Genomic DNA, 12,633 nt, shown 5'->3' with positions numbered 1-12,633 from the left:
GATGTGTGCGAAGATTCGTGCGCATATATTGGGCTGGGAAGTGCGAACCCGCATAGGATTCTGTTGGGCCGCGTGTACCAGCGTCGATCGGTCAGTCTCACTTTTTTTACGCTCTGAAAAATTGACATGCGTGTTGTTCTCTCTCCTTCTCTCTCGTTTGAAACCAAAATACAAAATTACAATCCTATATAACTAAAATTACATTTATAAATTTAGTTGATATGATATGTAAGTGCACTGTAATTTTTATAACAACCATGTGTAAGTAAAAATGTATTTGTATTTTCTCTAAAATGTAAAATTACAGTCATATATAACTAAAATTACATTTTTAAATTTAGTTGATATGACATGTAAATGCACTGTAATTTTGATAACAATGATATGCAAGTAAATATGTATTTGTATTTTCTCTAAAATGTAAAATTACAGTCATATATAACTAAAATTACATTTGTAAATTTAGTTGATATGACATGTAAGTGCACTGTAATTTTGATAACAATGATATGTAAGTAAATATGTATTTGTTATTTTCTTTAAATTGTAAAATTACAGTCCTATATAACTAAAATTACATTTATAAATTCAGTTGATATGGTATGTAAGTGCATTGTAATTTTGATAACAATGATGTGTAAGTAAATATGTATTTTTTATTTTCTTTTTGTAGTTCGTTGGATGTAAATCTAAGGGTAGAAAAAATTTAGGTGATTTCTTGTTAAAAATCACTCGACAAATGGATAGTCATCCCATCTCCTTTTGTTTTCAAGGCTAAAGCTCATTAGCTCTCGCTGCGCATGTCGCAGTCGCACGTACGTACGCAAAGTGCGCCATGCGCCATGTATAGGAGTACGTATGCTAACTGCGCTAAGCCAAAGCCCCAGCCTGCCTCTCCACGCTCTTACACGCGTGCATGGGATCGGGTGCGTTTTCCGCTGCTAGTTTCAGATCGAGCTGCTGCACCTTGCTACTAGCAGATGAGAGTAGGAGTACGATCACTCGAGTGTGCATGTACCTGCAGGTCATATGACATGTTCGTGTCGATCAGCAGCGTGAAGGCCGGGAGCCCGGGCCTCGTCCCGTCGAAACAAGCTAGCGACTCGTGTCGTCGTCGTCGTCTTCGTCGTCACGGCGCACATATAGAAGGTACATACATACTGTTGGATTGGAGAGCTGAGGTAGTACTAGTGCTAGCCCCAGCTCGCTCTAGCAGCTTATCTTGATCTGCTTCTGCTCTGCACACTGGCCTGAGACGACTGACCGTCTAGATCGCCATGAGCCAGCTGGTATACCTACATCGATCCATCTACATGCAGCGAATGTTTGATCCGATCCAGTCCGTATTTATGCATCAGTGAACTACTAGTGGTCCACGACGTGCTGAACTACTAGCTATAGGTGATCAATGATCATCTTCGTGCCGCGGCCATACGTACATTGCATTTCGATTTGATCTGCACCAGTAGACACTAGCTATATAGTAGGATTGTCGTAGGACAACTACATTTAACTCTATACTTCATCCATTCCGAAAAAAACAAATCTAGAATTGAATGTGACATATATTATAGTACAAAAAATCTAGACAAAGATATATTCAGATTCGTAGTATTAGGATATGTCACATCTAATGTTAGATTGGTTTTCTATGGGACGGAGGGAGTATGTGTTATGTGCTACTAGCAGTTACTATATATATATGGAGGGGATAACATATTGCACTTTGCTTTGGTTGGTGCAGTTTGGTTATTGCAGCTAGCGCTGCATGCATGGCTGGCTCAAATTGAAGGCATGCAGTAGAGCACTAGCATGCACAAGCTCGTCTCTGGTCTTGCGAACATTTCGTGCATGGATCGATGCAGGTCGATCGTTGTTTGCATGCATTGGCGCATTCATGTATAACACTGTGCGCGCGCGTTTATTGGGAGCGAAACAGAGACGATTCATGACTCGGACAGATGTACTCTAGCTATATACTATATGCGTGGGACACGCGTAACGTGCTCCACCAACATGTACAGTGCTCGAATTATTGGTGTCAGATCATCGAACACATCAGCTAGCTCATGCACAGTGCATTGACGTACACAACCGATCGAGCACTATACGTACGTACACAGTACTCCATGGAGACATTCAGTTTGTACACCAGGCGCCAGCACGTACGGTAATTCGTACGTACGGTGCATGGCGATCGATCGATCGGTGGCCTGTTAATATCGGATCGGATTAGGTCGACGCCATGATTGACAACAGCAGCGTGCCATGATTGCAGCAGCTAGAGTCGCAGAGAAGATAAGAGATGCTGCTGCTGCTGCTACTACTCGTCAGAGTCTCTTAGAGCTCGGCATGGCATGGCATGGCATATTGGCAGATGAGCTAGTCACAAATGTGTGTTACTGCGTGCAGGGGCGCTAGCTAGCTACTAGTCGTTGGCACGAAGTGCATGAAATGCCAGCAGCAGCAGCAGCGACAGTAAAGACCCTGGCGGAGCCCGTCGAATTGAATGGAAATTTAAGCAAGCCAGCCGGCGCCCGGATCAGCTAACTAGCTAGCTAGCGCTGGACGGACGGATTGATCAGCCGACGAATTTCCTAAATCTTTCCAGTAAAACATTGTACTTTTGATCCATGCGGCCGGTTTACCATGCTACAACGATAGGCGATAATATATATTTTCGGCTAGCTTAGCACACCGTCCCAATTACTACACCATATATAGGGTACGTTTAGTTCACGCTAAAATTAAAAATTTGGTTGAAATTGAAACGATGTGATGAAAAAATTAGAAATTTATGTATGTAGGAAAGATTTGATGTGATAGAAAAGTTGGTAGTTTTAAGAAAAAAATTGTAATTAAACGAGGCCATAGCGATGGCTCAGCTGATATCGGATCTGACTGATTGACCCGTTGAATTGCATGGGCGCAGGGCATGCATATACTCTCTCCGTTCTAAAATGAATCAACTTATGAAATTTAAACTTTGTCCTAAAATAAATCAACTTCTACCTTCTAATTCACTTTTGGTTCGCAAATCGAAAAATTTTATTTCTTTAATACTCCTTATCTACTTATCCACCAATACTAATTTGCTATTAATAAGAAGTATTTTGGTCATTCAGTCTTCTATTTAATTTTGTCTTGGGAAATTAGGTGGTTTTTTTTTTTTTTTGACGGAGAGAGCATGCAGTAGGTGACCTCTCCATTCGTACAGTTTAGTTACTGATCACCCGGTTGTACTGTAAACCCCCGGTTATCCCGGTAACCGGCGCCGTCTGACCGATGGTAAACTAAAGTAAACCTAGCCGTCGTCCCTGTGAGGGCCCGTTTAGCTCCTAAAAATTTTCTCAAAAACATCACATCGAATCTTTAGACACATGCACGAAGCATTAAATATAGATAAAAAGAAAAACTAATTGCACAGTTATGAGGGAAATCGCGAGACGAATCTTTTAAGCCTAATTAGTCTATGATTAGTCATAAGTGCTACAGTAACCCACATGTGCTAATGATGGCTTAATTAGTCTCAAAAGATTCGTCTCGTGGTTTCCAGGCGAGTTCTGAAATTAGTTTTTTCATTCGTGTCCGAAAACCCCTTCCGACATCCGGTCAAACGTCTAATGTGACACCTAAAAATTTTCTTTTCCCCCAACTAAACACACCCTTAGTCTGTGCACTGGAGTACACATCTCCTCGATCTTCTCGATCGAACACGTGTTCCTCCGACATTTTGGACTATATCTTATTCCAACGTTTGCACATATATATATATCCAGCTGGTTTGAGTCGCTCTCGAGAGGCATTACATTACAACTCCGTGCATGCCTCACGTGATCGTACTCCCTCCATCCCAAAATATTTAACGCCGTTGATTTTTTTAAATATGTTTAACCGTTCGTCTTATTAAAAAATTTAAGTAATTATTAATTCTTTTCCTATCATTTGATTTATTGTTAAATATATTTTTATGTATACATATAGTTTTACATATTTCACAGAAGTTTTTAAATAAGACGAACGGTCAAACATGTTAAAAAAGTCAACGGCGTCAAACATTTAGGGAAGAGGGAGTATATGATACTACCTCCGTCCCAAAATAAGTGCATCCGTGGATATCCGTGCCCAATGTTTGACCGTCCGTCTTATTTAAAAAATTTGTGAAAAATTTAAAAATATTTAGTCATACATAAAGTACTATTCATGTTTTATCATCTAATAGCAACAAAAATACTAATCATAAAATTTTTTTAAATAAGACGAACGGTCAAACGTTGAACGTGAATAGTGTAAAACTGCACTTGTTTTGGGACGGAGGGAGTAGTGCTTAATTAATTACCATCCCCCTATACGTGTGCTACGGAGCAGATAGTACACTATACAGATTAAAGCGACACGCTCGATCGATCGATGTATATGTACAGAACTGCATCATATATATATATATATATATATATATATATATATATATATATATATATATATATATATATATATATATATAGAGTACATGCAGCCAGACCAGCTAACAATAAGCAATAACCAGAGCACGTACATAAAACACTAGCTAAAGGCAGATAATTGAGGAGTACAGAGTACTTTTTTTTTTTAGAATTCGTAAGTACGTACTAGGTACCTGTTCCTCCTCTGCACCCTCTCGTTGATGATCTACTTAGTCAACCAGATTAATTACTAAGTAATTCAGATCGAGAGATTAATCTGCAATAGCTAGCTGGGCGTGGAGCGAGGAGCTGTAGCCGACGACCTGGACGGCTGCCTGCTGCTCGATCTCCCAACGCAGCTTGGGCGTCTCCGGGTCGCCCTCCTGCTGCACCGGCACGTACTCCTGCAAGCACAAAACAAGTCAAAACACTGGTCATGTTTGAATCAGCTCAGCTTGGAAACAGTAACTAGCTATAGCTAGCGGATCAGGTCAGTGGACCGATCGCCGCCGTGTTGTCCAGGGAATCGAAGGACAGATATATCTATCGAGAAAGCATACGAGAGTCCACAAATAGCCAATTACATCAAAATAATACGACTGTACTGAGAATACTCTCGACTGGCCTACGACTATACGATCGATGCAGAAGAAGAAGATGATGATGATTGATGGATGGAGATGTGTATGGTGATTGAATTTTTTGGTAACTTCGCCCCCCTACCGGCAAGCACATATCACGTCAGAAATTTCAGTTTTTTTAATTTGATTAAAGTTTATTCAAATTCATTCAAAATTCTTAAAAAAGGGTCAGCCAAAAAAATATCGAAATTCCAGATATTTCGGGTTTTTTATCCCCGCGACAAAAATCACAATTTTGAGATTGCTAAGCCTGGATATATATATATATATACATACCTCGAGCTTGTGGACGAGGGAGGGGGCGTCGGGGGCGGAGACGAAGAGGTGGCGGTGGGAAGGGGGGATGAAGCCGTCGGCGACGGCCTTGTCGACGAAGGCGAGGAGGAAGTCGTAGTAGCCGTCGACGTTGAGGAGGCCGACGGGCTTGGCGTGGATGCCCAGCTGCGCCCACGCGATCACCTCCACCACCTCCTCCAGCGTCCCGTACCCTCCCGGCAGCGCCACGAACGCGTCCGACCGCCTCGCCATCTCCGCCTTCCTCTCGTGCATGCTCCCCACCTCCCGCACCTCCCCCACCGTCTCTCCCGTTACCTACACGTACCTCATCATTAATTTCTACCATTTGATTACCTTAATTAATTATTAGCTAGTCAATATATATGACTGAAATTAATGAGCTGTTGAAATCAATTCTTTACCTCCTTGCCCATCAGAGTGGTAGGTATGACGCTGCATGCATCAAGAAAGAAATCGATTAAACATTGCCGGATTGATCATTGAACAGACAGAGTACGAGCTAGCTAGGCAACACGAGGAGAACGAAGAGAGGGGGTGTCTATGTGTACGGACCCAATGACGTGGCCGCCGCCGTTGTGCACGGCCTCGGCGACCTCCCCCATGAGACCCAGGCTGCCTCCTCCGTACACCAAATCCACCTTCCTCGCCACCTACCAGTTAATTCATCGTCTTAATCAGTTAATTAATTAGCTAGTTAACTAGAGCTGATTGATCGAGCTAATGCATGAATTGATCATGATCAACATGGAGAGAAATTAATTAATCACGCATATATACCAGCTCCTTGCCGAGCTCGACGGCGGCGTCGCGGTAGCTGCGCCGCTTGCCGGAGCTGCTCCCGCAGAACACGCAAACCCGCCGGAACCGGGACTGATGCACGCCGCCGTTCATGTCCGCCGCCGCCGCCGCCGCCGCCTCTTCCATCGATCGATCACTCTCGCTAACTACTGCGGGCGATCGATCGATCGAGGTGAAGTGTGAAGTGTGTGGAGAGGAGATGTACATATGGAACAGCAAAGCAAGCGCGGGCGGTGGAGTATATAAAAGCCTCGATTTTTAGGGTGGGACCCACCCTTCGCTCTACTACGACCTCGATGAATTCACGCAGCAGCTTCCCCTGATTAAAAAAAATGGAACTCGTCATTAGCGGCAGCAGCAGATCGGATTCTATTTCTGTTTTACTCCTCTATTTAATTACATATATATATGTCCTAACACAATTGGCAGTACATTATATTAATTGTTCTCATGATGGAAACGAGCACACGCACGAATTGATTACTTTGATCAAAAGCAAGCAGCAGCACATTGCAGCTGCTTAATTAACCTCCTGTAAACGTAAAATCCAGAGAAAAAAAATTACTCCACTACTTGGAAAAACTTTTTACAGGACAGGGGAAAACGTGGGGGAAATCAGTTGACAATGGTGGCCAATTAGGCAATTACCAGCCTTCTCATACGTCTTTGTTTCTTTGTCATCTTGTGGCTATATATGCTCCTACTACTTGATGCACATATCTGTCAGTGGACTAAACTTTAGTTAATTAACTTTAATTAGCCGCAAAGATTTTGCATGCGTCATGCCAATATGTGTGCCATATATAAGCTATGATGCACTAAACAAATAATAGCACTACGTACTGGATGACACTCGTTTATTCGCTCATAATTTCACATGTGAGTTTCATGTGTCTTTCCTGGTTATGATCGCCTTTCTTCTTCTTTTTTTTTTTGTGAGGCACACTAATTTCAACTTTTTTAATTAGGCCTCGTTCATGTTTGTACTACGGTAATATTTTTATAGTGGGTATATCGTACTAATCAATCTTAGTAGGGACCTTAAGGACGATTTTGGCCCGGTTCGAAATGACTTTTACAAAGTTTTATCCGTGTTTACAAGTCATCGGTAAGATCACAAAATGAGATGTTCTGACCAAGGGATCGATGATCATTTGGCGATCGATCATTCTCTTGCTCAGTACGTAGTACTAGTAAGGCTAGGACGACAAAACAGCAACATATTTGAAGCTGTTGTTTTCTCTTCGAGCTCTTGAATTCAAACCAAATTGATTACGGTGTCGTACGACAATTTAAGCAGTACTACATGCATATCCAGGCCGGCCCTAATTAATTTTGGACGACAGGATTAATTTTTGGCCTCATTAATTGCTTCATTTGTTCTCTGTTTTGCCCGGACCCCTACCCGGCAGGGCCTGCCAGAATTGAAGCCCCACTTCTCTCTGTACCGTACTGGAGTCTAGTACTGTACAGCTAGCTAGCTCCATACTCTACGTACGCCTGCTTGTCGTCTTTAATTTTGCATCTCTTTTACCGCTCTTTAGTGTTGCTGACTGCAGCCAATTGAGTTATGAAGGGTGTGTCGAGTTCTTAAAAAAAATTGAAAGTTTAAATAAAATTACGAGTTTAAAAAAAAAGTTGTAAGTTTATGTGTGTATGAAAGTTTTTGATGTGATATAATGTGATAGAAAATTGAGAATAGGGAAAAACTAAACACGGCCTAAGGGCATCCACAATGGTTATCTATAGGCTCTCTATAAGAGATCCATGTCAGCATATTTTCCTACTTGGAAGAGATTAAATGAAGAGAGAGAGCAAATCTATCTACTAACTTAGAGATAGTCTATAGAGAAAAATAAGGCAATGGATTAGAGAGCTATAGATACCAATGTAGACATACCATTGAAGTGGTTTACTATTAATCTAGTCTATTGCTGAGATGTACATGTTTTATAGATAGCACCTTACTTTACCATTGCGGGTGCTCTAAGGAAGTTATTAACACACACAACTATATAAAGTACATGCCAGCCGGCCGGTCAAGTATCACTACTAATGTCTAGAGCTAGTATAGCTAGTCGCCAGCATGCATCTTGTACTCCCTCCGTCCAAAAAAAGACAAACTCTGGTTTTCGTGGCTAACGTTTGACCGTCCGTCTTATTTAAAAAAATTATAAAAAAAAATAAAAAGACAAGTCACGCATAAAATATTAATCATGTTTTATCATCTAACAACAATGAAAATACGAATTATAAAAAAATTTCATATAAGACGGACAGTCAAAGTTTGACACGGAAACCCAGGGTTTGTCTTTTTTTAGGACGGAGGGAGTATGTATGACTGTATAGGAGTAGTAGTATATATGAGTAGGAGTATATAGCATGCATGTAAAGACTGTTTCTCACTCTAGGATAGAGCTGTTAAAATAGCTCGAGGCTTACGAACAGCTCAAGCTAGGCTCGTCATGGACCAGACTTGAGCTCTAAATGAGCCAAGCTTGAGCTTAAGGATTTACTAGTTTTGCCAAATCAAGTCAATATGCAAGCTTATAACGAGCTTGATTATATATAACTTTAGTACGTGGAGTATTTATCTTGTTTTTTTATAAACTGACATATTGAATAGATATTAGTATGTACCTACACGATAAATTAGCATATATTAGTAGCATATATTTATCTTAGTACCTTTTCTCTTCTTTTTATTAGTGTGATTAACTAGAAAATAAATTATTTTATCAAAAAATTATTCTTACATATAACTACTCACTACTCTTTCTGTTTTAGATTATTAGTCATTTTGACTTTGATCAAAGTCAAACTACTTCAAGTTTAATAAAGTTTGTAGATAAATATAGTAATATTTACAATACCAAATTAATTCTATTAAATCAATTATTGAATTTTTTATAATATATTTGTTTTGGGTTGAAAATGTTAATACCTTTCCTATAAATTTGATCAAACTTAGAGTAGTTTGACTTTTACTAAAGTCAAAACTACTTATAATCTGAAACTGAGGGAGTACCAATTGGTTGACAACCTTGCAAGGTTGACAACCAAGCCCAAACCAAGCCTACTTACAAGCTCGAAGGTTAAAATAAGTTTGGCTCGAGAACAAAAACCTTGCATGTCAATATATTAGAAAAATAGTATTATATATCAGTGACACGTTGAGATGATTACTGGGGTAGGAGCAGCGGCGGAGCCACCGTCCGGCTAGCCAGGGCAGCCGCCTGGGCTCACCGACGAAAACTCCATTAAATTTTAATATTGGTGATGAAATTTCTATAAAATATTACTTCCTCCGTTTCACAATGTAAGTCATTCTAGCATTTTTCACATTCATATTAATGTTAATGAATCTAGATAGATATATATGTCAAAATTAAATGTGGAAAATGCTAGAAAAACGGAGGGAGTAGTAGTACAAGCTTGGCGATCGATGGATGGAGTGTTGATGAAGCAGGCAAGAGCTAGCATTAGTGCATTAATATTACATGTGCTTTTGCTTGTGGTACTAGTCGTACGCACTCCTACAATTGCAATGCAAGGCATGCACAAGTACAGAACGGAACAGTACGTAACCCGTTAAAATTTACAGTAGCGGCATATATTGTTTCACAGCAACGAGCAAAATGGAGTACTACTGATATACAGTCGGTCTGTCACTGTCAGGGTCGATCGATCGAGCGATGGAAAATAGGAGTATATACAGCGGCAGAGCCAGTGTGTTAATGCACTGTATGTATTCCTGGTGATTGTTCCTATCCCTATACTACACGCTCCTAATAGTAGCTTGTACCAGTATGCAATAATAAGGATGTAGTAGGAGACGATTTGATTGGTGAGAAGTGAGTATATACGGTACGTACATGTGTAGGGATGCAAATGCAATCTAGCTCTAGCCTATCCAATTGGGCCGTCTCTACATGAGTAATATAACCTCATGTTGGTATATATATATAGACCGTAGACGAGAGGGATGGCAAGCATTCATACATGGTGCAGTTAGCAGTACCAGCTACATGTTGGAGTAATTTTGGAGGGGAAAAAATATATATACTGCAGCTGGGAGCCTGGGATGGATGTGGAACTTCTCTCTAACACACACACACTCTCTCTCTCTCTCTATATATATATATATATGCGCGCGCGCGCGCGCTCGTGTGTTGCGTTTTATAAAATTTAGTTTATTCTATCAGTTTTTTATTGGTTGGTTAATTTTGAAGGGAGGTTGGGTGGAAGCGCCGGAGTGGTGGGGCGGTTTGTTTTTCACCATCTCTTCGTCCGGACTTTGGAGAGATGTAATACATTCCAGTACTATGAATCTGAATATAAAGTTTGTCCAGATTTATAGTAATATAATATGATATGTCATATCCTATTAAAATTCTTTATATTTTGAGACGGGAAGAGAGTAATTAAGTTCAGTAGTACTGCAACCTAACGGGATAATTTGGCGTGATTGATCACGTTGCATCACTGCATCACATCCTTAATTAACTTTAGCGTAAGAATAAGGTAGTAGTGTACCATCCCAGATACGCAAGCAAAAGCAATGGGGGTTGACTAAAATAACGCACGCTGTTCATCATAGCGACAAAAATGCATAATATATATATTAGAGAAATTGAAAATGCATAATATATATGACAAAAATGCATAAACGGGATTCCAATTGCTAATTTTGCCTGGTGCACTATTAGGGGAGCTTTGGGGCTGGATATGTTCGTTCAAATTTCTGGGGTTTGCGTCTCAGCTTCTTTTTTTTTTTTTTGAAAAGGAAGGCAAGAAATTTGCCTTCAAAAATCAAAAGTCTAGGCTACTGCATGTTATTTGTGGTTGCTGCAGTTTGCTGGGCGTGGTGGGTAACTAGGAACGATTGAGTGTTGAACTGCTGTTTTGTTCTGAACTTGTGTTTCGTTTTCAAGTGCCAGATAACGAAAAAGTTACCTGATGTCAAAAAAAGAAAGCATAATATCGTGTCGCCGATGAGTTGCATCACCGCGTTGGTTAATTGATTGACAGAGAGTAACAGATAACGGATCGATGGATGGAAGGGCCCATCGGTTGGTCTAATAGGCTAAATAAAAAAAATCAAAATTTAAATTCTCGAACTTGGTGTAATAAGCTAAAGCAAAAATCCAAAATTTTAAAACTTAATTTTAAAGTTGGTTTTAAGATATTTTCAACGTAATTTCTGTTGGAATTAATAGATGGGCTTAGGCCCATTCGAAGATTAATTCTTTGGAAAATCACAAAAGGCCACCTCATGGGATGGCATGCATGTGGAGTTTAGTACCACCTTGCTTATTCTAGGAGAAGGGGACCTCCTTAAAAGGGAGGATGCCCTCCTAGCCACCTGAAGCATGTGTGGTGGAGAGAAGAGGGGAAACACGCGCGCTTGCTCGCCTCGCCTGGCAGGCGACGTGTGCGCACGACTTACGCGTCGAATGGTTCGCAAAATTGGCTCCTCACTCTTGCGCAGATGCAGCCTCCTTTTACAGTTTTGTTTTGCCGCAGGAAATTCGGATTTGTTTTGTTTTAGAAACATTCCGAAAAATCCGGTGCGTGAAAACGGCGTGGGCACCCTGATCAAGCGACCTATCTCTATATAAACCGAGTCGCCGCCTTCACGCAACACACGCGAAATCAATCTAGGGTTTGCCTCATACTCTGTACTGCGCCGTCGCTCGTAGACTACTCCATCCCGCTTGCCGGCGTGCACCAGCGATCAGGAGAGCAGGTCTCCGGAACCTCTGCCTTCGACGTCCTGTGCTGCCTCATACTCTGTACTGCGTCGTCGCTCGTAGACTACTCCATCCCGCTTGCCGGCGTGCACCGGCGATCAGGAAAGCAAGTCTCTAGAACCTCTGCCTTCGACGTCCTGCACAGGGAGAAGGCGGCAATAAGGTTTTTGGGAAGCGCTTCACGTGACTGCTCCCTGTTCGTCCACGACGGCTCGTCTTCCTCTCCGGTCGCGTGCTGCGCGCCTTCGTCGACGCTCGCAACCGCGAGTTGCCGAGCAACCGGTCTTTCCGCCACCTCGGTACGTGTTCGATATGTTGCGCATATTTGATCTGTTCATATTTTACTGCTTAGTTTAGATGTGTAGATCTAATGATGTATTCAATCTAGTTTACATCTGCAATGTCATGATTTATTTATGAAATAAATTAAATCATTATGTGCTTATAATTTCATCAATTTCTTTGTAGTATTAGCTTTTAAGTCGCTATAAATAAATATATAAAATTTTTATCTATAAAATAAATTTTTATTCTCTGTTTCTTACCCCCTCCGTCCCATAAAAATTGCATTTCTAGCTCCAAGGCTTTATCCCACAAAAATTGTATTTCTAGCCATGTGGGGCCCAACCAATTGATTCATCTATATAAGTTTCCTTCCATACCACATAATTTGGGCTGCTAATGCTTGTAATTTTATTAAGT

General features: G+C 40.9%; 1 protein-coding gene across 1 annotated transcript; it reads right to left on the bottom strand.

Annotated features, from left to right (window-relative positions):
- Positions 1 to 4,532: 4,532 nt before the first annotated feature.
- On the bottom strand, positions 4,533 to 6,474 carry LOC127784135 (probable cytokinin riboside 5'-monophosphate phosphoribohydrolase LOGL9). Its single transcript, XM_052311327.1, has 5 exons — positions 6,158 to 6,474; positions 5,933 to 6,030; positions 5,782 to 5,812; positions 5,360 to 5,674; positions 4,533 to 4,846 (listed from the first exon to the last, which is right to left on the bottom strand). The coding sequence occupies exons 1-5, from the start codon at positions 6,383 to 6,385 to the stop codon at positions 4,715 to 4,717; spliced, it is 804 nt and encodes a 267-aa protein (XP_052167287.1). The 5' UTR covers positions 6,386 to 6,474; the 3' UTR covers positions 4,533 to 4,714.
- Between the last annotated feature and the right edge of the window lie 6,159 nt (positions 6,475 to 12,633).

This window comes from Oryza glaberrima, chromosome 9 (assembly GCF_000147395.1).
Source record: "Oryza glaberrima chromosome 9, OglaRS2, whole genome shotgun sequence".
In the NCBI taxonomy this organism is placed as follows: domain Eukaryota; kingdom Viridiplantae; phylum Streptophyta; class Magnoliopsida; order Poales; family Poaceae; genus Oryza; species Oryza glaberrima.
This window is presented reverse-complemented; position numbering and strand designations above follow the sequence as displayed.

What these genes read in the sequence shown, in the direction of transcription:
- LOC127784135 (XM_052311327.1), bottom strand. Translation starts at nt 6,385, where the DNA reads ATGTACATCTCCTCTCCACACACTTCACACTTCACCTCGATCGATCGA. An exon ending in GGCGGCGGCCACGTCATTGG is followed by an intron (nt 5,813 to 5,932) that starts GTCCGTACACAT and finishes TGATGCATGCAG; the next exon opens with CGTCATACCTACCACTCTGA. An exon ending in CCCTCGTCCACAAGCTCGAG is followed by an intron (nt 4,847 to 5,359) that starts GTATGTATATAT and finishes TTGTGCTTGCAG; the next exon opens with GAGTACGTGCCGGTGCAGCA.